This window comes from Mastomys coucha, unplaced genomic scaffold (assembly GCF_008632895.1).
Source record: "Mastomys coucha isolate ucsf_1 unplaced genomic scaffold, UCSF_Mcou_1 pScaffold5, whole genome shotgun sequence".
In the NCBI taxonomy this organism is placed as follows: domain Eukaryota; kingdom Metazoa; phylum Chordata; class Mammalia; order Rodentia; family Muridae; genus Mastomys; species Mastomys coucha.
The window spans coordinates 90,386,791-90,409,266 of NW_022196911.1; the positions used below are offsets into that span (position 1 = coordinate 90,386,791).

General features: G+C 53.4%; 2 protein-coding genes and 1 long non-coding RNA gene across 6 annotated transcripts; 1 reads left to right on the forward strand and 2 right to left on the reverse strand.

The window, feature by feature from the left end:
* Positions 1 to 315: 315 nt before the first annotated feature.
* On the reverse strand, positions 316 to 7,907 carry Spata20 (spermatogenesis associated 20). Of its 2 annotated transcripts, XM_031353475.1 has the most exons (17): positions 7,706 to 7,907; positions 6,966 to 7,105; positions 6,556 to 6,735; positions 6,393 to 6,457; positions 6,128 to 6,282; positions 5,909 to 6,052; positions 5,581 to 5,782; positions 5,215 to 5,345; positions 5,017 to 5,121; positions 4,724 to 4,798; positions 4,416 to 4,625; positions 4,141 to 4,333; positions 3,740 to 3,908; positions 3,293 to 3,504; positions 1,879 to 2,078; positions 841 to 921; positions 316 to 683 (listed from the first exon to the last, which is right to left on the reverse strand). In XM_031353475.1, exons 2-17 carry the CDS (start codon positions 7,004 to 7,006, stop codon positions 513 to 515), a joined length of 2,334 nt encoding a protein of 777 aa, XP_031209335.1. In that variant the 5' UTR covers positions 7,007 to 7,105; positions 7,706 to 7,907; the 3' UTR covers positions 316 to 512. The 2 variants fall into 2 exon arrangements, with proteins under 2 accessions (XP_031209335.1, XP_031209334.1); XM_031353474.1 differs by lacking the exons at positions 6,966 to 7,105; positions 7,706 to 7,907 and adding an exon at positions 6,847 to 6,959.
* Positions 7,908 to 13,131: 5,224 nt separating this feature from the next.
* Epn3 (epsin 3) lies at positions 13,132 to 22,176 on the reverse strand. 3 transcript variants are annotated; one of them, XM_031353768.1, is made up of 10 exons: positions 21,903 to 22,176; positions 18,202 to 18,881; positions 17,114 to 17,232; positions 16,231 to 16,311; positions 15,920 to 16,048; positions 14,994 to 15,081; positions 14,320 to 14,589; positions 14,057 to 14,173; positions 13,719 to 13,952; positions 13,132 to 13,622 (listed from the first exon to the last, which is right to left on the reverse strand). In XM_031353768.1, the coding sequence occupies exons 2-10, from the start codon at positions 18,740 to 18,742 to the stop codon at positions 13,294 to 13,296; spliced, it is 1,908 nt and encodes a 635-aa protein (XP_031209628.1). In that variant the 5' UTR covers positions 18,743 to 18,881; positions 21,903 to 22,176; the 3' UTR covers positions 13,132 to 13,293. The 3 variants fall into 3 exon arrangements, with proteins under 3 accessions (XP_031209628.1, XP_031209629.1, XP_031209630.1); XM_031353769.1 differs by lacking the exon at positions 21,903 to 22,176 and adding an exon at positions 20,372 to 20,391; XM_031353770.1 differs by lacking the exon at positions 14,057 to 14,173.
* Positions 15,972 to 17,978, forward strand: LOC116078505. The gene is made up of 2 exons (XR_004113568.1): positions 15,972 to 16,190; positions 17,088 to 17,978. It is a non-coding gene; the product is annotated as an uncharacterized LOC116078505 (long non-coding RNA).
* Positions 22,177 to 22,476: the final 300 nt, after the last annotated feature.

Sequence of the window (22,476 nt, forward strand, 5' to 3'; positions counted from 1 at the left end):
TTAAATAAAGGGACAAGGGAAGGTGTCAGGTCATTTCCTAGCAGGGATTGACCATTCCTGAACTACTACACACCTTGTCCTCACCCCGGTTCTTACACTTGGTTTTGGTCCACTGGCTCTGTTTTATTCAAGCTTACTAATCGTGGGCAGAGGAAAAATCAGTCTAGTGACCTGATGGAAGGTGACGGGGCAAGGAGAGAAGAGAAAAGAGTCATCTGCTGACTCTCAGAGGAAAAGCTATTCCCAGGATGCCGTTCCCAGGATGCCGTTCCCAGGCTGGAACCAGGCCCTCTCTCACAAAAAGAGGCTAAGATCCCAAGGTCACCATGGGTCACTGTTAGGTTTATTTCATGGTGAGTAGTAGGTGCCCATGGGGGAGTCACAAGGCTGTGATTACCTGGAGGCAGGGTACCCAGGGGTAGCTATAGGTTTGGCATTAGCCTCTCAAGACTTGAGTCTCTGGTCAGTTGGAAAATTCTGCCTTCTGGCCCAGCTCAAAGGATTCTGGGCAGTTATTGGTGTAGCAGCTTTCGTAATTCACAGGGATCAGTGATAGGCATGGAGCAGGCTTGGTTCTCAAATATGTAGACTGTGGCCCGGTCTTCTACTCGTCGAAGGTTGTTCAGGAAGGGAAGCTGACGGGACAGGAAGCTCGATGAGTCTCCGTCAGCCAGAATGAGCACCTGGGATAGTGGCAGAGCACAAAGTGTCACCTGGGAGAGGTTACTGGTCATTGCAGAGTCCACTGGGAGATGACCTCTCCCCCAGATTTCCAAAAGGAAGATATTGGGAACTGAGTAGGGAGGAAGAGAGTGAACACAAGTTTGCAGGGATGTGCACCTTGTTAGGGATGTAGATGGAGTGCACGCATTGCAGCAGAGCCTTGGTGTCCTTGGCCTGGGGGTCTCCACAGATCACAATCTGGCCAGGACAGGAAAATCATCCAGTGTCAAGAAGGGAGAAGCTAGGCCCCAAACCTGCTGGACCTTCCCCTTCCTCCCTCCACCCACCCAGAATTCCTGAAAAGGGAAGGGACTCACCTCATCCATCAGGAGGATTCATCAAATTTAATGTTCCACAAGTACAAACACATACACATGCACACGTGCGCGTGCGCGCGCGCGCGCGCGCGCACACACACGCACACACACACACACACACCTCCCAGAAGTGCAAATTAGTGGCAATGTCATAACATTGTGGTGGACATACAAATATAGGGTGGGGTGTCTAGCAGACTTGCTACACTGGAAGGTACACAACACACAAAGAGGCCTAGTTACATGCACACATAGTAGATGCCCATAGAAGTAGATGCCACACATATAAACACACACACATAAACATACAAAGGCATACCCTGAGGCAAATACTCTAGCCTACACCAGCACACAAACTAGAAAAATAGTGTGTGAGTGTGTGTGTGAGTGTGTGAGACTGTGTGTGTGTGTGAGTGTGAGACTGTGTGAGTGAGTGTGTGTGTGTGAGTATGTGAGACTGTGTGTGTGTGTATGTATGTATGTATGTGTGTGTGTGTACACAAAAGAGTTGACAAAGCACAAAGGAACAGACACAATCATATCAATATGCAGAACCTTACAGAGTAACACTTCACTAGCCACCAGATCACCAGCACCCATTTTTAACCTCTTCATTTCGCATTTATATGCAAACAGCCCAGTGACAAGCCCTCACAGGCTGTCTCTTCTGACACCACCTTCGCACAGACACCTCCATTCCACAGAGCAGAGACCCTGGCTTAGGTATGAGTGAGCTTTGGTGGCAGCCCTGGAACTCTATTCACGGCTACTGTACCTTGATACATCACCAGCTTCCCTCCTGGCCTGGGTCTCAGTCCACACATGACCATCTCCCTACCTGCTTCAGAGTCTGCTGTTGAGCTAAGAGGGTACGGACCATCTCAGGCAAGGCCACTGGGACACGGCGCATGCGCTCAGAGAAGGCTGTCAACAGGCACACACACTTGTCCATCCAATCCTTGTGGCCAGTGAGGCCATGCAACCGAAGGAGGTTGTGGGCCGACACAGAGTTGGCACTGGGCTCTGCGCCGTCCTGGTCTGCAAGGGATAGGAGGAGGTGTAAGAGGGATGGTCACTGGGTTTCAGGGTCTTGCACTGAGGCTGAATGTGGGTTATGGGGTCCAGGAATAAGATAAAAGTTCATACGGTGCTGGTCTGATTTTTTTTTTACAAGCCTCTCTCTCCTGCCAAGCTGTGGGTATCCAGGTTCCCTACCTCACTGCCGATGCCTTTGTCTAGCTACCGACTGCCAGGGCAGGAGAGGCATTACCTAAGTCCTTCACCTCTTCTAATTCATCTACGCATCCTGCTGGCCTACTGCCTAAACAGCCCCTAATCCTTCCCTGTCCCCATCTCATGGGCTATCCCTGGCTGCTTGCAACAGTACCTCCAAGACTAAAAACCAGCCTCCTTTTAATGGGTCACCCTGATTTCCCTGTTTCCATTAATCTCTACAATGGTCAGAATGGCCTCTTTACATTCCAGCCAGAGCAGGTCAGACCCTCTCAGCGTCCTTCGCCCTCACTTTCTTATCCCAGCATCCTCACCTCCTCTCACCCCACTCCTGGTCTCTGTCTTCCTCACTCAGCCTAATCCCTAGGACTCTCTCATCAAACTGTCTCCTCTCCCTGAATCTCTCCCAAGTGCCTCCCTGATGACACAGATCCTCTTGGCTGACGCCTGTCACAGTTTGACTGTAATCTCAAAGTTCTGGTAGCGATACAGTCCGCACTCCCTCCACCACACATTGTGGACTTCCTTCGGGTGCAGTCCAAGTTATTCTTACTTAAATAAATGAAATCAGTGGATTCAGGTGCCCCTGCATGCTCACAGGAAAGCTAGAATGACCTCTCTGTCAACACTGAGGAACTATGAGTCCTACTAGCCCTCATTTGTATACTAAGAAGCAGGTTCGGAGCCAGGCAGTGGTGGTGCATGCCTTTAATCCCAGCACTTGGGAAGCAGAGGCAGGCAGATTTCTGAGTTCAAGGCCAGCCTGGTCTACAGAGTGAGTTCCAGGACAACCAGGACTACACAGAGAAACCCTGTCTCAAAAACAAAAACAAAAACAAAAAGGAAGAAGGAGAAGGAGGAGGAGCAGGTTCGGGAATATCAGGAGACCTCCAGAGTCACATAGAATAAAGACTAAAGCCAGCAGCCCCACAAGAGCTGTTTACTGCAAATCTACACAAGATATCTTCCTCTGGAATGCCCTACCCTGCCCAAACCCAGGACCCAAGGCCAGCACTGACCATCCTTCAGGCGAAGAGGCAGGTCTGTCCCCAGCTCAGCCTCACTGCAGAAGTAGCCACCACCTCGGGAGTCCCAGAAGAGCTTGTCCTGTATGTCCTGCAGGCGCAGAGCCCACTCAAGCCAAGAGCTTTCCTGTGAGGCCTCGTACAGGTCCAGCAGGCCCCGCACCACAAAGGCATAGTCCTCCAGGAAACCCCAGCATGGCGGGTTGCTAAGGGTACAGGAGAGAAAGAAGTCTGAAGACAGGTCCGGGAGTGCAGAGAGGAAACTTCTCGTGCTTTCTTTCAATTAACCTTCCACACCCACGTCTCCTGTGGCTACATTAGCCCATTTCCCAAAAAGAGTCAGTGCACCCAAGAGTGTCGAGAATGTAGGGGAGTGACTCATCAGTCAGCTGAAGAACAGGACTAGAATCTTCCATGGTCTGCCCAGACCCTCTCCCTCACCTTTGCTCCACAGTTCCTCCAGGGCCAGCATAGCATGTCCTCTTCAGGCGGCCGCTGGACACATCAAACATGTGCCGCTTGAGGAATTTGGCACCATTGGTGGCCTGGGTGATTAACTTTTCCATGCCCAGGACAGCCCCCGCCACAGCAAAGCCAGACACCATCAAGCCTGGGGGGAAAAAGAGGTCAGAAGTGCTAAGAGGTCAACCAGAGCTCTCCTGGGACAACCTACTCCACCTGACCCCAAGGCTCCAAGTGCCAAACCCAGACAGATTTACTTAGACTCTCTAAATCTCCATTTATTCATTTCTAAGTCAAAAATTAAAAGGCCTATGAAGAAAGAGTGGGCAGACACAAGGGGCTTGGCAAATAGAATTAATGTTCAGAGAGGGTCACCCCACCGTTCCAGGCAGCCAGCATCTTGTTGTCCAGGTGTGCTTTCGGCCGATGTTTCCGGGCCTGGAAGAGCTTCTCCAGCCCTGTGTTGAGCAAGGCCCTCACCGCCTCCACCTCCAGGCCATATCGGGCTGCAGTCAGCTCTAGTGAATAGCGCACTGTCAGAACATTCCGGCCGTGCAGTTCCCCGTTGGCATCCTGAGGAAAACAGGCATGGTCAGAAGGAGCCCATGTACTCGGTGGACCTGGGAGCCTTCTCTGCGTCTGCCAAGGTCCTCACCTGAGTGGAGCTGATATTGCCTGCTTCGCTAAATCCATAATGTTTCATCAGGAGCTGGCCCGAGGTCAGCGGCTCACTGGCGCCTACCACTGGCTCTGGGAGCAGCTGCTGCACCTCTTTGACTGTCCACACATAGAAAGCACCCTCTTGGGGCTTCATGCCTCGCTCTGGAGGAGAATCGGCATCCTCTGCACTGTAGAAGCCTCCAGACTGTTGGAGACAGGAGAGTTGGCTGGTCACCATCAAAAAGGCAGTGGAGACCTCAAGCCCTCCTGCACCCAGGTGTGCCTGCCTCGGTGGACACACACCCGATGGCTCAGACTCCGGGTCACGTACTGCAGGATGCCTTTGGCGACATCAGAGTAGAATTCATCGCCAGAGATCTGCGAGGGGGGGTGGGGTGGAGGTTGTAAATAAAGGTCACTGAGGGTGGCTCAGGTTCCTAGAGGAGATTCTCCCAGGAAAGTGGGTGGGGTGTAGGGGAAGCCCAGATGTCTAGAGTGTGAGGATGGATTATGGGTTGAAATTAAAAGGAAGCTACAGTTACCTGAAAAGGCCTTGGGATTGATAGCCAGGGTTGGGGTAAAGGGGCAAAAGTCACCTGGAAGGCCTGGCAATAGACCACCGAGAGTTGTGCCTGGTCATACAGCATCTTCTCAAAGTGAGGAATGTGCCACTGTCGGTCCGTGGAGTAGCGGTGAAAGCCCTGCGGCCAGGCAGAGTGTTATGTTAGGCTTGACTGATCTCAGCCTCTGTCATGAGGCTTGCTGCCCCGGCATGGAACCTGGCCTGCCCTCACCTGCCCCACATGATCCCGGATGCCTCCGTTGGCCATCATCTTAAGGGTGTGCAAAGCCATCTGCTGAGCTCGGGAGCCATCCTGGGTGAGTCGGTGACTGAGCCAATAGGAGAACAGGAAGTTCAGGATCACTATGGAGCAGAAAGGAGAGGGTGAGAGGGCCAGGCAGTCTCTGCCCAGACAGTCTCTGTCTGTCAGGCTGGATGACAGGAACTTCTACCATCCACTTAGGGGCCACAGGCCATCGCCCGAGTCAGAGGTCAGAATATCATTAGCCCACAGGGGACCCGGAAAGCTACATAGCCCCACAAGAGAGGCCAAAGGCACTGGATCCCTTAGCTAAGGTCAGGATCAGAGGTCACTGACCAGGTGTGGGAAACTTGGGGGCCTCAGCGAAGCCACCGTATTCCTCATCATAGCCCTCATCCAACTGCTGGAAGCAGCGGCTGTTCATGGTGGCAGCGGAGGGTGGAAGCTGTCTGTCACCCACGCTGATCTCAGATCGGGCCAGTAGGGCTGTGGTGACGCGCTGGCTGTTTTCCAGAAGGGTGTTTTTGTTCTGTTTCCACTACAAGAGGTGAACACACCAGTGAAAGTCAGTATACACGGGGGGGGGGGGAGGGGGTAAGGGGAGGAGGTGGCTGTGGTCTCTCAACCTCCAGGCAGGCACCTTCCCTCCCTGACATTTACCCACCTGATCACAGATTCTCATCAACACTGTTCGGAAGCCGACTCGAGTCAAGCCGTCCTCTGGCGGAAAGTAGGTGCCCCCTACAAACGGCTGGAGGCTGGGCGTCAGCCACACATTCATGGGCCAGCCTCCTCCACTACTGGTGGCCTGAAAAGAGGGCAGGCCAGGGTCAGGAGAATGGCCGTGCTCAGGTGGGACAAGACTGCCACAGAGATGGCTCACCTGCACAAAAGTCATGTACACTTTGTCCACATCTGGCCGCTCCTCTCGATCCACCATCACACAGACAAAGTTCTCGTTGAGCAGGTGCCCTATCTCCTCATTCTGGAAAGATTCTTCCTCCATCATGTGGCACCAGTGACAGGTAGAGTACCCCACTAGGAAAGAAGAGGGACAGGAGGCAGAAAGAGGTCCCCGGGGACCCAGAGGACCCGCCCCAACCCTCTGCCTGTCACTGAACCCCATTCTGGGAATGGTGGGTATATACCTGAGAGAAAAATTGGCTTGTTTTCTTTTTTGGCCTTGTCGAAGGCTTCCTGTCCCCAGGGGTACCTAGGCCCAACAGGAAGAGACATCACTTAGTAGCCTAAATAGTCTCAGAGGATTAGGTACCCCAGAGGATTCAAGGGAAAGCCTGGGACGGCACTCACCAATCCACTGGGTTGTAGGCATGCTGTAAGAGGTATGGAGACTTCTCATTGATCAGGCGATTGGCAATCTTCGGCGATGCAGGTGGAGGACAGTTAGTCCGGCTTGCCTTCCCCCCGGCAGGCATGGGCACTGAACTGCTAACTATAGCACTTCGGTCCTTGTCCCGAGAGGAGCTGCCCCTGGTGTGGGCAAGATGGGTCACACAGATGAAGACCCACATCCCCTTCGCCCACCCAAATCAGCTCAATCGTCACCCAGCCTCAAAGACTTCGACTCCCCGTCCAGCCCACCTTTCTGAACCACGGGGGAGACCGTGGCCTTTGTGCTCCCCCTTATGTTTTGGGGGTGGTGAGGAATGGTGGCTCATTGGGGGCTCCCTGCCAGGTTAGTCTCCCCCAGCTTCTCAGACCTGGCAGTAGGAAGGGTATCTGTGAGATCAGAGAGGATCATAATGAGTAGAATGGTCCATCCTGCTCTGTTCTGTCATCCGTGGAGGGCCCCTCCCTGGGCGGTTGCACAGCAGGCATCCCTAGCATGCGTGTGGGTGACCTAGAGAGGGAGTGGCTATTGCCAGTGTCTAGACAGGTCAAGAGGAATTAGGTCCGGGACTGGACCAGGTGAGGGACAGCCAGAAGAAGTAGGCAGGGATTCTTTAGCCAAGAGCTCCAAACAGAGCACTCTGAAGGACCAAGTATTGCACTACACACACACACACACAGAGAGAGAGAGGGGGGGGGGGAAGAGGGGAAGAGAAATGAGAAAGAAAGAGAGGGAGAGGGAGAAGGAGAAGGAGAAGGAGAAGGAGAAGGAGAAGGAGAGAGGGATCACTCAGAATCAAATAGGCCTATCCTAGGGAGTTCAGCCTGGGAACCCAGCTAAATAATAACAGCCCAGTGCAGCAACATGAGTCTGTGGCAGGATGCAGGGTGCTTCAAAAGAGAGCTTTGTGGACAGCACATCGTTCTAGAAAGGCTTCCTGGAGGCAGAGTTAACGTAATCCAAGAGCTAGCCTGAGCTAACCCTGCAACAGATAAGAAGGGAGGGGGAAGAAAAGGAGCCTTCCTGCTTGGGGATCCCAGCAGACATCGCAGACCGTGCCTGAAGGATCGACTGAGTGGCGCTGGGCATATTGTTGTGTCTTGCTCATACCTGCGGCTAGCAGCAAGGCCCAGCCAGTGGGGCGACCGGAGGTTGGGGTCCAGAGAGTCCCACACTCTCAGTATAGCTGCTCCAATTAGGGCGGTAGGCTGCGGAAGGGCGGACCCGGAGCCCGGTCCTAGGCAAGTCTCTGGCCCTGTGGCTGGTCTCCGAGCGCCGCTCGGCGGTAGAGCGCGGAAATACAGACCTGCCGTGCCTTTGAAGATCCAACCGTCTCAGCGCCTAAAATTCGAGTAAAATAAGCTGGGTTCCATTTAAAGTGCTGGCGGGAAGAGTGACCCTCAGAGCACCCAATACTTTTGCCTAGCTCTGTCCCCTTTTACAAGCAGGAGATAAGGCTCGGGGGACGAAGGATTTGCTCGGCCAGCAAAACGTGATTGATTTAGCCTACCCGTCTCAAGGTCCTCCTTAGAACCCACCCACTCCCGGAAGCCTTCCCTGAGTAATAACAATGAGCCAATATGTCCTTACTACATGCTCTATTTGCTTGGTTCGTTCACTTTATTCAGTCAATGACAAGTGTCCTCTGCTGTCTACTACTATGCTGAGCACTGAACACCCCCTTTTATTCACAGATCGTAGCTAGTGAATAGTCAGCTACACCCTTCGACAAGTACCGCGAGTGGGTATAATCTAGCAAGAGACTTTATCCAGTAGAAGGGACAAGGAGGGGAGCTCTGCTGAGGAAATTCTACTTGAGCAGTAGTTAGAAAGAATGAGAGAGAGGGTGGCGAGGTGGCTCAGTGGGTAAGAACACTGACTGCTCTTCTGAAGGTCCTGAGTTCAAATCCCAGCAACCACATGGTAGCTCACAACCATCCATAACGAGATCTGACGCCCTCTTCAGGTGCGTTCTGAAGTCAGCTACAGTGTACTTACATATAATAAATAAATCTTTGGGTTGGAGTGAGCGGGGACTGAATGAGTAGGGCCGACTGGAGAGAGCAGAGGTCCTAAAATTCAATTCCCAACAACCACATGAAGGCTCACAACAATCAGTACAACTACAGTGTACTCACATATAATAAATAAATAAACAAACAAATAACTCTTCTAAAAAAAAGACTGAGAGAGAATGCAGGGAGTGAGAGAAACAGCATGTGTAAATGTCCTGTGGCAGGTGAGGGTATTGGGAATGAAGAGCAGCAAAAGGCTAGCACAGATGGAGGGCAGAGGAAAAGGACAGGTCATGAGCGTGGATAGGAGCTGGCTTAGTTAGCTTGCTATTGCTGTGACGAAACACCATGACCAAAAGCAACCTGGGAGAAAGGGGTTTTATTTCACCTTAAACTTCCACATCACAGTCCTGTGTCCATCATCACGGGGAAGTCAGGGCTGGAATTCAAGGCAGGAATTGAAGCAGAAGCCACAGAGGAACGGCTCGCTCTCCATGGCTTGCTCAACCTGCCTTCTTCTAGCACTCAGGATCACCAACCCAGGGGTGGCAGGCACTGCTCAACAGTGAGCTGGGCCCTCAGACATCAATCATCAATGAAGAAAATGCACCACAGGCTTGTCTACACGCCGGTCTAGTGGAGGCACATTTTCTCAGTTGAGATTCCTGCTTCCAAACCCGTTTAGCTTGGGTCGAGTTGACATAAAACTAGCCAGCAAGGGAAGTTGGGGGAGTGGGCAGGACGAGGTCTGGGCCTGGGGTGAACTCTGAGGAGGAGGCATTGCTGGGGATAGAATCCAGGGCTTTGTACAGGCTACACATGCCTCAGCAGGACTCACATCTTCATCAGAGGAAGGGTGTTCCTAACGACGTAAGAAGAAAGCTTCGGAAGAGCTGGCCTGTCTTGTTAATTTATTTATTCATTTATTTACTCATTTATTATTTTGGCTTTTTTCCCCCCTAAGATAAGGTTTCTCTGTGTAGCCCTGGCTATCCTGGAACCTGTTCTGTAGACCAGGCTGGCCTTGAACTCACAGAGATCCACTGTCTCTGTCTCCTGAGTGCTGGGCGCCACCACTGCCCAGCCTGTTTTAATCAGGACAGCAGCCTCTTAGGTCTGGAAAGGGAGGGAGAAAGGAAGCAGAGTAAATGAGGAGTCACAGCAGCACACAGGGGAGACAGGAGGCTTGCCAGGGGCCGGGTGTCAGAGTCAACAGTAAAGGGTAAGGCCTTGCTCTGAAGAGGCTGGGGCCGTAGGAGCTGAAGTGGTCTTTTTTGGATCTGTTGGTCTGAATACCTTTGAGATGTACATGCAGAATGGAGGGAGTAAGGGCTTGATGAACAGAAAGGAGGCTGTTGGGAAAGAAGAAAGGATTTTTCTATGTGGAGAGCTATTGAGAAAATAGCACATTGAGAGCAGAGAGCTCAGGCCCATACACTTTGAATCTTGACAACATAGGCAGGCAGGACCGACGCATAAATCCAGACATTGTAGCATCCTGGAAGCAGAACCACAGGGATCTTAAGAGCAGCTAGGCATGGTGACACACACCTGTAAATCTCAGTATGTAGGAAGCTAAGGAGAGATGAGGCTGGAGGCTGAGACTGAAAGAGCATGAGTTCAACGCCAACTTGAGTTGCAAAGAAAGACCTCATCTAAAATAAGGTGTGGGAGGGGCAGGAGGACAGCTCAGTCAGTAAAGGTGCTCATTTCATGAATGTGAGGGCTCGAGTTCAATCCCCACAACCCACAGGAAACAAAAGCAACAACACGACCTCAGCAATGATGAGACAAGAGGCAGAGGTAGACCAGATGCCTGGAGTTCAGTGACCTTCTAGCCTGGTCTACTTGGCAAAGTTCCAGGCTAACAGGAAGCCCTGTCCATGACTACAGAGATGGCCTGCTGGTTGAGAGTGCTGATTGTTCTTCTAGAGGATTCAATAAATCCCCCTGCGCCTCACCCCCTGACAATGGTGGCTCACAACTGTAACTCATGCATGTGGTACACAAACATATGCAGGCACAACATCAATGTGCATAAAATAAATAATAAAATTTTAAAACGAAACAAAGGAACCCTGTCTCAAAATGTGAAAGGTACCTGAGGAATGACATATGAAGTTGTCCTCTGAACTCCAGACCACACACACACACACACACACACACACACACACACAACCGAAAGAAAAAAAAACCCAATGAAGTGCCTACAGAGAAGTCAAATGTCCTTTGAATTTAGCAAGCTGGACCCTTGGCTGGACCTGGTGACTATAGTCCTAGTGATATCAGGCTGAGAGCAGGCAGCCCACCAGCTACAAATGGGAAAGAAGGGAACAGAAGGGAATGGTGACTTTGATTTCAAGAAGAATTAAGTGGGGCTGGAGAGATGGCTCATCGGTTAAGAGCACTGACTGCTCTTCCAAAGGTCCTGAGTTCAAATCCCAGCAACCGCATGGTGGCTCACAACCATCCGTAATGAGATCTGATGCCCCCTTCTGGTGTGTCTGAAGACAGATATAGTATACTTACATATAATAAACAAATCTTTTAAAGAGGAGGAGGAGAGGAAGGAGAAGGAGAAGGAGAAGGAAAAGGAGAAGGAGAAGAAGAAGAAGAAGAAGAAGAGATGTACATTGACAGGCAGGGTCTGTGTGTGGGCAGGGTCTGTCTGAAAGAAAGTGAATTGAAGGCCCAGAGGAGAGATGACACTGAGCAACAGACTTGGGAGTTGGGTTTGCCCTCTAAGACATGCTCCAGTGCCACGAGAGCAGTTCCCAGGGGAGACCAAAAGCCCTGTCATGGGTGCCAAGAATTTGGGGTGATGGCAGCGACATGGATGAAGATGACTGAGAGGTCCAGGATCAGGGAGTTAATATGGAACTAGGGTGAGAGCTGAGCCATGAGGAAAGCATGCTGGGAATGGGGAGTGGTTGCCCCAGACAGGGCAGAGCAGAGTGCCAGCCTTGGGGAGGGAGGTGAGCCTCATAACTTCAGGAAGCAAAGCCACCAACCTGTTCTTCGGGGCTCGGGGGGGCGGGGAGGAGGGGCAGAGGTATGGGGCAGCAGAGCCCTGGGGCCAAGGAGCATTGAACTGCTCTGGGTTTCAGTGAAGCAGAAGGCTGACAGGGATGAATGACCAACTGCCATGGGAGCATCCACATAGCAACCCCACGAGGAAGGAACTCTTGCAAAGAAGGAAACGGAGACATAGACACAGAGAGGTGAAGTCATTTACTCAAGAGCGACTAACCACTCATTATCAAGCGATTATCATTAAGTTTAGCCCTGGAGCAGAGTTTGTCAGGCACAGCTTTTAAGCAGCTGCTCTTGCTCCTCCTACCTGCAGCTTCCCTGTGGCTGCCTGCCCTCCCTGACAACCACAACAGCTCCTGCCCATGCACCTAGGGAGGACAGTGACATTGGGGCACCTCTAACTATGGTGCTTCAGGCTGAGGAAGTCCACACGCTCTTGGTGACCCCAAAGAGAGCAAAGCCAGACCCAGCCTGCCTGCCAGGTCAGACCCTGGGTCCTGAGCACACATGGGTAACCATGGTAACCCTTCAAGGCAAAAATATAGGTGCTGTTTGTGTTTGGTCCAGACCTCTGAGGGTCAAGGTGGCTCTCTTCAGCCCTGGTGAAAGAGACTGGGGCAGAGTTGGATTTAAGATGATTCAGACATAAGAGAAGATGTCTCCTGTGGCTGGCTGTGCTGCAGCTGTACCCAGTGCTTGTCTGCTCTCTTTCTGTCCTCCTAGCTCCTGGAAGATTTGGGTTCAGCCATCCTGGGTTCCTCCGGGATAAGCCCAGCATTTTGTCCAAGACAGTGTTTGCTGAATTAAACCTGATCTGCCCTAGGGAGCCAGACTGTCTGACTCTGAATCCCAGCCCCATGATTTAGATTTGTGATTTAGAACATGTTCCTGTACTTCTCGAAAGCCTCTGTTGGCTATTAAACAGGAGTAGTAAGAAAGGCCTGGGCTACCTCACTTGGATGGTTTGGACCTTTAGTTTATTGTTCTCCTGCCTTGTCTTAAAAAAAAAAAATGTTGAGCCCAGGCTGGCCTTGAACTCAGGATCCTCTTACCTCCACCTCCTTAAGTGCTGGGATTACCCGTATGTGTCACCATTCTTCATCAACTCTGTTTTGAAATTCTTAACCAGTTTTGGACAGAGAGCACTGCATATTCAGCTTAGGTAGGGCCTTACAAACCTCTTACAAACGCCTAGGTTCCTTGCAATATGATTAAGTGATATTCTCTGCCTAAGGTGCATAGCGTATCAAAGAATGAGCAAATGCTGGCACCCCTTACTTTAGGAGTATCCTGTGTATGATGGACGAATGCCTGAATGAGTGAGAGCATGGAAGGGAGGCACCAGGCCGACAGGAGAGGGGGATGGGGGTTGAGAGGGCTATAAGGAAATTCAGTTTGTCAAGGAGTTTCCGCCTCAGCAGGTAATAGGTGCTGGGGTCCTGATCCAGCTACCACACCCCTCAAAAAGTCCACTTGGTAAGAGCTGAGGACGTAGATTCCAGTCTTTATTAAGCGGGTGTAGTCTTCGTCCCCAAGATGCGCTCAGTCCCTAACTCAGTTTCAGGATGGTCAGGGGTCCACAGATCTGTGCTCAACCTGCACTATCCGCCCTCGAGGAGGCGGTGCCTCGCGCGCAGGCGCCGAAGCGTCTCAGAGGAAGGGATTAGTGGCAGCCTGCGGGGGCAACGGCCCCATCGGGCCGGACGTGGGCAGCAGTGGCTGAGGCAAGCTCGCCGGCGGCGGGGCGAAGGCTCCCGTTTGCGGGAAGACACTGACCGAGGCGGGGAGGGTCGCGCCGACCGGCACGCTGCTGAGCGGGAGGGGCAGGGAGGCGCTGTAGGTCATAGAGCCCAAGGGTGCCCCGACGGGTCCCCCGGGCGGCAGGCCCAGCGCAGGGGAGCCGGTGCGCATCTGGTTCAGGGTCGGCCTGCCTTGCTCGCCCACGCCAAACGGGTTGGTAGGGGATGGAGCACTCAGACCTGCGGACGAGAGAACAGAAGATAGAGACTTGGCAATAGCGGGAGAGGGGCGGCCCGGCCCCATGGGGTCCCAGACACCAGGCCAGGGTGTTCTACCTGTCAGGAAGGGATTCCGGGTCCTTGCAGCCAGGGGTGCCTTGACTAGTGAGTCCAAGTTGACCAAAGAAGAGGCAGAGGGGCCCAGGAAGGACTCTGGAGTCCGGCAGGGGCGCGCTTCCTTTCCTGGCTGCTGCGTTAGCGCCTCTCCTAGCACACCCAGGTCAAGAGCTTCAGGCTCCTTCATGCCATTTTGCTTGCAACTGGGGCTGGGATCTCCGAATGGGTCTAGCTCTAGAAAAGAGGTGATCAGTTCAGTGATGAGGAAGGAAGAGGGCAGAGGCGCCCCTGAAGTCTCTCCAAGACCAAGCAGCTGTATCCCCTGGCCTCTTGCTCACCCACAGGGCTGGGGGACTTCCCCGTGGGCAGGGCCTGGGCACTGTCCTGGCTCTCCTTGGGTTCTGTGGATTCTAGAGGTTTGGCAAATGGGTCGAAGGGCGAGACACCACCTAGAGCTAGCCAGAAGAAAGAGGGAAATGGAGTGAGCTAGAAGAAAAGATAAGGATGGGTATGGGAAGTGGTCTGGCCATAGACTGTCGTCGGATTGAAGGGAAAGGGACCTAGAAGTCCCCGGCTTCTTACCCCTATGCCCTCCACTTACCAGAGGTGTCAGAGGTCTCCACAGAGGCCCCCCAAGGGTCTGCTCCAGTGCTGGAGAGTTTTCGGGCAGGGGAACTTGGTGCCCAGGGGTCTGCGATGGGGGGTCCAGAAGGCAGCACTGGGGTCCTGCCCCAGGGCTCAGAGGAAGAAAGAGTAGGGAGTAAATCCCAAGGCTGGCTTCGGGACAGGGCATTTCCAGAGGGAACTGGAGACCAGGGGTCTGCAGAAGGTCCCCAAGAGGAGCCACTTGGCTCTGTGTTCAGCCTGAGACCTGGAAAGGAGAGAGACATAGCACAGGGATCATCCCAACACTTCCCCCGCCCTTTGTTCAAAGTCCTTCCCAGCCCAGGTTGGGTGATGTGATACCCACTTCCCAAGTGGGATGCTGACTTGGAGCAAGCAGCACTCTCAACCCCACGTTTAACAAGCCCAGGAGCCTGGATTTGCAATCCTGGGAATGGAGCTTCCGTCAGGGCTTGCGTAGCCAGTGAGCCTCCCATGAGCTAAGATCTGCAGGTGTGCTCCCCCTGGCCCTTATGAGAAGCAGTAACAGTGACCCTCCTCCCTTACGGGGGAGGGGGGGGGGAGAGGAGGTCTTTTGCCAGCAAGTGGCTGGAAGGAAGCAGGGCTCTTAGGGGGCCAGTCTGCGAGCCTCTTGAAACCCTGCATGCCCACCTGGGATGTCCCATGGGTCAGCAGAGCAGTGTGTGGAAGGCAGGGCCGGGGCAGGTGCGAAGATGTCAGCCAAGTCTAGGATGGAGGACTGTGGAGGGGAGAGGAAGCTGTGGCTCAGAAGTGGGTGGGGCCCAGAGGGAGGGGAGGCCTGACCAGTGGCCAGGAGCCAGCTCATTCCCCTCCCTTTTTTTCATTCCACAAGCATCTTCTAATGACCCCTCACCTCTGATCTGCATTTCCTATTTATAAAATGTTTCCTCATCCGTCTAGTGCCCAATTTCATAACATCTTCCTGGGAGGTAGGTGATGTACCTATTTTACAGATGAACCAACTAGTTGACCTCCCAGATAGGGGAGGCCATTTCCCTGAAGTTATATAGACAGGGAAGACAGAGCTGGGTTAGATCCCAGGCCAACAGAAAGGGGTAGTCAAGACAGTTTTTGTTTTTGTTTTTTTTTTTTTCAATGACTCTACTTCCCTAGCTAGAACTCCAGAGAAAATGGCCATCACAGACACAGGGAGGAAGGATAGAGAAATTCCCCAGGGGCAGCATGAATAGCATGCAAGCTTATCTTGTTTTCAGTGGCTACCCGTTCCCTTTCCCAGGGAACTTGAGATATTTTCAGCACTGTGTGCTTGAGCCAGCTCCTAGGACAGGCCCACAGCATCATGATTCTACAAGTTGAGAGCTGGGACTGTCCAAAATACCCACTGTGCAAAAGGGAAAACAGAGGCCAGTAGTGTCCCAAGTCACTAGGTGGCAGGAGGACCAAGGAGTCTCCATCGTGCCTCCAGGTGCCTCCAGCCCCTGTTGAGCTCCACCACCTTCATTTCCCATTTAGTGCTTGTAGCGAGCTCTGCTCTGCACACTGCGCAGATTCCAACTCACTTCAGTCAGCCTGCACTCCCCCAGCCCACTCTCTACCTGGCTAGTTTTCAGCTTCTCCTCCTCCTTTCTCTCTTCTCTCTCAGGCTCCCTGTCCCGTCGAAGCTGGCCAGCAGGTTCGGCGCCATTGGCTACTGGAGAGTCATCTCCCTTCCAGGATCTCACCCCCTGCAGAATGAGGAGGGGCATGAGAGGTGACTGGGGTCAGCAGAGAGCAGATGGGAGGCACCCAGGTTAGCGCAGCCGCAGCCGAGAAGCGATTAGTACCCCCTAAAGCCGCCACCAGTGCCTTCACCAGCACCAAATCACGGTCAGCACCTATGGCCTAGGTGACTAGGCCCCTATACTACCTTCTCATGCTCTTGCCGGCTCAGGCTCAGAGCCAGCTGCAGCTGTAGGTCCTCGTCCCTGTGGGAGGCTGGGGGGACTGGCTGTGAGGGAGGAAGAGAGGAGTGAACTTGGCCCAGTGACCTCACCCGAGAGCTAGAGGGCTAGCACAGTCCTGCCCCGGCATGGCATTGTGATGGGAATGCCCCTTGCTCAAGGGGATGGATGTCTCCCTGCCTGGGTCTGAAATGCAGCTTAAAAATCAGCCACCCAAGTGGAGGCTGGTGAGCACTCTTTCCTTCCTCCAACAGCCACGCTGTACAGTCTCAGGTCTCACCTATCTTTTTTCTTCTGGGTACCCTGAGAACTTCCATAGACCATCCATGTAAGAGGCATAACTATTTCCTGCCTGATCTATCTGGATCCATAGAGGTAGTTGCAACAATGATGAGGTATCAGAGGTGTCGTCCCTGTCCTTCCAAAGGACAGCTGGTGGGAGGGAGCAATAGACCCAGCGTTTTCTCAGGATGTGTTGTCAGCCCACATCTCTCCCTAACCAAAAGACAGCAGGCCCCTAAGACACACCACAGACCCCACCTACACACAGACCCCAACTACACACAGACCCCACCTACACACAGACCCCCAACTACACACAGACCCCAACTACACACAGACCCCAACTACATACAGACCCAACTATCCACCGCCCTTTCTGGGTCCTGCTTGAGAACACCAAAGGTTGGGGACTATGACTGGGACTGACCAGGAACACCAACAGGCTCTGTGCTGTCTTGGGAGTTAGAGTGGGTCTCCAGGTCCAGGGTGGAAAGCCCACATGGAGGCTAATGAACATCAGACCCCTTTCCTTCCTCCTTAGGTGCCCTGTACAGTCTCAGGTCTCACCTTTTCAGCCTCTTCGCGGCTCATGGCCAAGGCCAGCTGCAGCTGCAGCTCTTCTTCTCCAGAAGTCTGGGGCCGTGCCTGCTCCAGGTCTGAGGCATAGCGTGGGGACGAAGATGCAGCTGCAACAAGTGTGGGGTCTGTGAGAACAGCAGTACCCGTGGTCCCCACATTCCTCTGCCTGCCAGGAAGCTGGGGCTCACAGAGTGAGCCAGAGATTGGCCTTTCAGGCTCTTGTGAGCCAGGCAGTACATTGGACACCCCTTTGTGGATTTTCCACTGCACTGCTAGATGCCAGGGCCACCTCGACGAGGAGTAAACATCATGGAAGGGGGCCTGGCAGTAGTCCTAAGTCAAGACTTACTGCAGGTCCCTGACTTCAGCTCTTGAACTCTTCCAATAGGACACTACTAGCCTGTTTGGGGCCACAGGGATTAGGAGGGAGGGATCTACCAATCAAATGAAATCACAGCCTCGGAGCCCCAAGCAGGCCATCACGGGCTTTATGGAAGGAGGGCTGTTTTGTTCCTCTGGTCACAAAGGCCTCCACCACTTTGGGGAGCCATGAGGACGGATATTTCAACATCGGCCACCCTTGTTTTCAAGGACAATACTCTTGAGTGGCAGAGGTTTACAGAATGTCAGGTGTCTGAGTGAAAAAGGGCACTGAGTGTCAAGGGCACTCGGGCTGTCTCTCATTCATTTCTCAGATCAAACAATATAGGGAGGGAGGTGTACCTCTGTTTTACAGAGCTGGTTGCCCAAGCCACTCGGCTTGGAAGGAACAGAATGAATGGTATGCACCTCCAGAGCCTGCATTTTGACCTCCAAGCCACCCTCTCAGGCACTAACTAATAATAAGGACAAGCAATCAATGATGTCATTATTTCACCTGAATCACTGAGCACCTACTATGTGCAGGCATTGTGCTTTTCACATTACATTGTTTATCTGCCAGATCATCCCAATCACCCTTTGAGGTAGGAACTATCTCAAGGCTCCTGGTTGCAGAGTCATGACTGCAGCTGGCCTACTACCACCACCACCACCACCACCACCCTCTCCAAGCCATACCATCGGGGCCTACTCACATGTGTAAGAAGAGGGGGAGCCTCGAGATCTGCGGCTGAAGCCCAGCTGCCCACTGCCAATACCCATGCCTTCCAGGGCCATTCGCTCTTTGGTTTTGAGAGCATGGGTTCGCTCTTGCCGCAGGCGCTCCTCGTCCCTGAGAAGGGCCATCACCTGTTTGACCTTCTCACGGACATTGACACCCTGGTCCTTGCCATCCCGGTCAATATACTGGAAGTCCTTGAGAGTCTGGATGGTGTAGAGGTTCTCACGGCACTGGTGGGCCACACGCTCCGAGCCCGTCTTGAGCAGGTAGTCCAACAGTGTCAGAGCCTTGTATACATGTCGCCAGTTCTTACCGCTGTCGTTGAGCCGCCGCCACACCATACCCATAACCTCGGCAAAGGCCACTGTGTTGAAGGTCAGATCAGCAATCTCTGACATGAGCGAACTGGGTGGGCCCCAGGGGTCATTGCTGGTGGCCTCACGCACTTTGATCTCAGCCTCAGAGTAGTTGTGAACTATGTTCTTCACCTGGCGTCGGAGGGCAGAGGTTGTCATAGTTGGGGACTTGGAGGTGGGTGGCCCCCGCCCCCGTCGGAGGTAGAGGGCCGAGCGCCACTGTCTCGAGGTCACGGTCTCGAAGGATGGGCCGCCTTGCTTTCAGCAGGGCGGCTGTGTCCTTGGGTTCCACATGGGGCTGCGGAAAAAGAGGATCCGGAATTCAGGAACAGTAGCCTCCCCACTGTTCACTCAGTCAAGAATGGCACGGCCAGAGTGTCCCTGCTCCCGGGGATAGCTTTTGGCTAACAGTTGTTTCTCTTATTGCATTCACTATCCAATGGACACCATTTGTTTAGAACGCTCATTTTATTACAACCACCAGGCCAAGACGCTGAAAGCCCTCTCTCTAGTCACATATGGCGACAGTGGGACTCAGACAATCCATCAGTGATGCCTCTGAGATCACAGAGCTGCTTAGTGGGGGCATTCCTCCCCAAACCTGGATGTGTGGCTTCGAGGACCATGGAGTGACCACCAGGACTGTCACTCTCCCTCCCACTCCCAGACCCCCGTGTTTGTCAACCCCTCCACTTATGCTGCAGCCTTCCCAGTTTAGCCATTCATCCTTTTTTTCTCAGATGGCCACTTTCATAATTGAACTCATTCAACACCCATTTTCTGGGAGTACCTTCTGACCCCCCACAATCTACATGTAGAGTACCCACATCCAAGAGAAAGGACATTGGCATTCAGGAGTAATGAAGGCACATGCAAGGGACATACTGGGAGACCTCCTAAAGGAGGTGGCCCTCCGGAGAAGGCACAACGGGGAAAATCAAGAAGACAGAGTGGACCACAAAGGCCAGGAATCTGTCTCCTGACCGGGCAGCCAGAGGAAGGAGCATGCCTGGAAGGCTGCTTCTCTCCAGAGACTCAGCCACCACCCGCTGGCATACACGCAGGGCTGCTGTGACCCGCCTAAGTCACGGGCCATGTAGGTGGCAGGGCTGAGACTTGACAACACCCAGGTCTCCTTGAGACTAATTCAAATACTTATTGCCAGTGTCACCTAGTTTGCTAATTAATTAATCTAATTACTTGTCTCAGAACCACCTTTTCAGGCAGAATGGAAGTTCCCTGAGGGCAGGGGCAGCCCAAACAAACTACCAAGACCTTAGGCATACAGAAGAGCTCTGATAGTCTAATAGAGGCCAACTCAGAAGGAGAGACAGCCACATGTCTTTCCACGGCTTCAGAAACCAGAGAAGAGCATCCCACCGCTCAGGGTGGGGCTTACGAGAAATACAAAGTGGGAGCCCCCTGCCAGCACATGGCACTAATATAGTTTTGCACATGAATACATGTACACACACACACACACACACACAGAAGTTGGGTCAGCAAAGATTTTTCTTTCTCTGTGACCTCCCCACCTCCTTCCAGTCATAGATAGCATACCCTCCCCAGATCACCTTCTAGCCCCTACCCTGTTGGGCCTTAGCTGTTCCAGCTTCCTGAGCAGGGGTTGCGGGGGGGGGAAATATAGGAAATTTGCCCTTACAGCACCCACAAGTGAAAGATCAACTCAGTTCAAAGTACCCACAAGTCTTCACTCGTCCCAATCTTGAGCCAAAGGATGGGATTGTGTGGAAATCAGATCCCCACTGGCTCCATAGTGTTGCCTACCTTACGTCTTTCTGTCCAGCTGGCCTTCTGTGGGAATGCCACAGCCACAACTTGTTAAACTCCTGCCCTCCCCCTCACTAATGACTCAGGCCTGTGCTCACCTCCCCAGTGGGAGGGCAGGCTGGCAGTGGCAGAGTCAAGATGGGGAATAATTGTGCACAAAGCCCGCCCTGGTGTACACGCTCCTCCCTGCTGGCTGATGGAATTGGCAGAACCAGTCAGATCAGACATCCTGACTCCACCAGAGCCCTACCTGGGCCTGGTTCCCTAGGCCTTCCTACCTTGCCAGGGTGGATACAACCAGCCTCCTCCATGGAAAAGGGACTCTTTGTGTAGGCTCCATGGCCCTACCTGGATTTATCACCTAGGAGTAAGGTGGACATTGTGGGCACACCTTGGCTGGAGCTGGGGGAAAGAAAGAGGTCAGAGGCACAGGAGATGCCTGAACCTCCACCCTAGCCATCCGTAGACTCTCATGGTGTTTAGCCCAGTAGGGACACGGTAAGGAGGAAGAAAGCCAGGGTAAGGTCCCAGGGCATGCATGAAGCTGAAGTTGAGAGGGAAGGAAAGCGGGAGGCACGGCTGGGAGCCCTGCCAGCGGTGTTACAAGCAGAAGGTTTTATTGAACACAATATGCCCAGGAATAAAAGGGAGTGAAACACAAACCCAGCTGCCGATAAGGCAGTGCGGCAGCGGCAGCCCTGGGCAGCCAGTATGGAATTACTGCAGTGACCTTGAGCCAGCCCCTGCCAGGTGGAGGGAAGGACACTGAGAAGCCAGGACCTGGGGAGGCTACTTCAGAGAGGGAAATAAAGCAGGAGGGTACTAGCAGCAGAGTGCGCAAAGCTGGTCTGGAAGTGGGGATGGGGGAGCTAGAGTATAGACTCCCACCTACACACGGGTTCCCAAAGAGATTCGGGAGCAGCGGGAGCAGCGGGATTTCTCAGGACACGAATCCAGAAGGGTGCCAGAGTGGGGGATGGAGAGATTCCTAAAAGTCAGCACTGAGGGAGCAGATGGCATCCCCAGGGTGGAGGTTCAGAGAGATGGAAAGAACCAATCGCATGCACGAATTTGCCAAAGTATGTGTGCACCCCATCAGCCAGCACCCCTCCCCATCTTCTGTCCCCATCAGGTCCAGAGTAAGCAGTGGGGGAGTGGCAGTGTCCTTCCTGCTGCTAGAGGGAATGGGGAACTGGATATTAGCTAACCCTAGGCTGTCTGACTTCATCAGACCTGAGTTGGCTGTGTCCCGGGGAGCAGTGGACTAAAGGGTCATTCTGAGGTTAAAGGTGCAAATACAAAGATGTGCCAGGATCTGGGAGAAACGCTACCGGGAATCTCCAGATGGCCCCGCGTCCCTTTTCTGGGGGTAACAGGAAGGTAGAGAAGTTGCAGATTAGAAGCCTCCGGGTACCTCCACAGCCCTGCCTTAACTCTCTCTAGAGGTTGGGAAAGAGACTTAAGTCCTGAGCCCACTCTAGCCCCCGCCTTCATGCAGGGCGCCACCGCGGCGCCGGAGGGAGCTTACCTCCAGAGTGGGCTCCCTCGCCCCAGCCCCTGCAGCCTCTGCAGTGACCCTCTGACTTGTAGGGGGATGGCACAGCTTCAGGAGCAGCTCCAGAGCCATCCACCATAGACCCTGGTCGCGGGAGCCCCACCCTCTACCGAGAGGCGCAGAGCTCTCTCGGAAGGACCGCAGGGTCCCCAAGCGGGTTGCCGCTCAGCCTCTGGCGGCAGCTTCCTCGACTCCTGCCGGCCAGCACTCTCGGGAGGAAAGTTGTTCAGCTGGCCAGGCAGGTCTGCCTCAGCAGTAACAGGACACAGGATGACGGGCGGGCGGGCGGGCGTGTTTAACCCCTTCCTGCTGTCTGCCGGGCGGTGCCTTCAGGGGAGGAGGCTGGCCTGTTTGTCAGCCGGTGTGACCCAAGGGGTTTACAGAGCCAGAGTTCATCCACTTCCACCCTTCAATGAGTTAACCTTTCCCCTACCTCCTCTGCTAGAAGTAGGTGAGGGTGGGAATGGAGGCCACTCCAGGACCCATACCATGCCCTAACCTTCCTAGCCAGGGCGACATTAAAGCAGAAGGCAGAACGTTCCCTGGG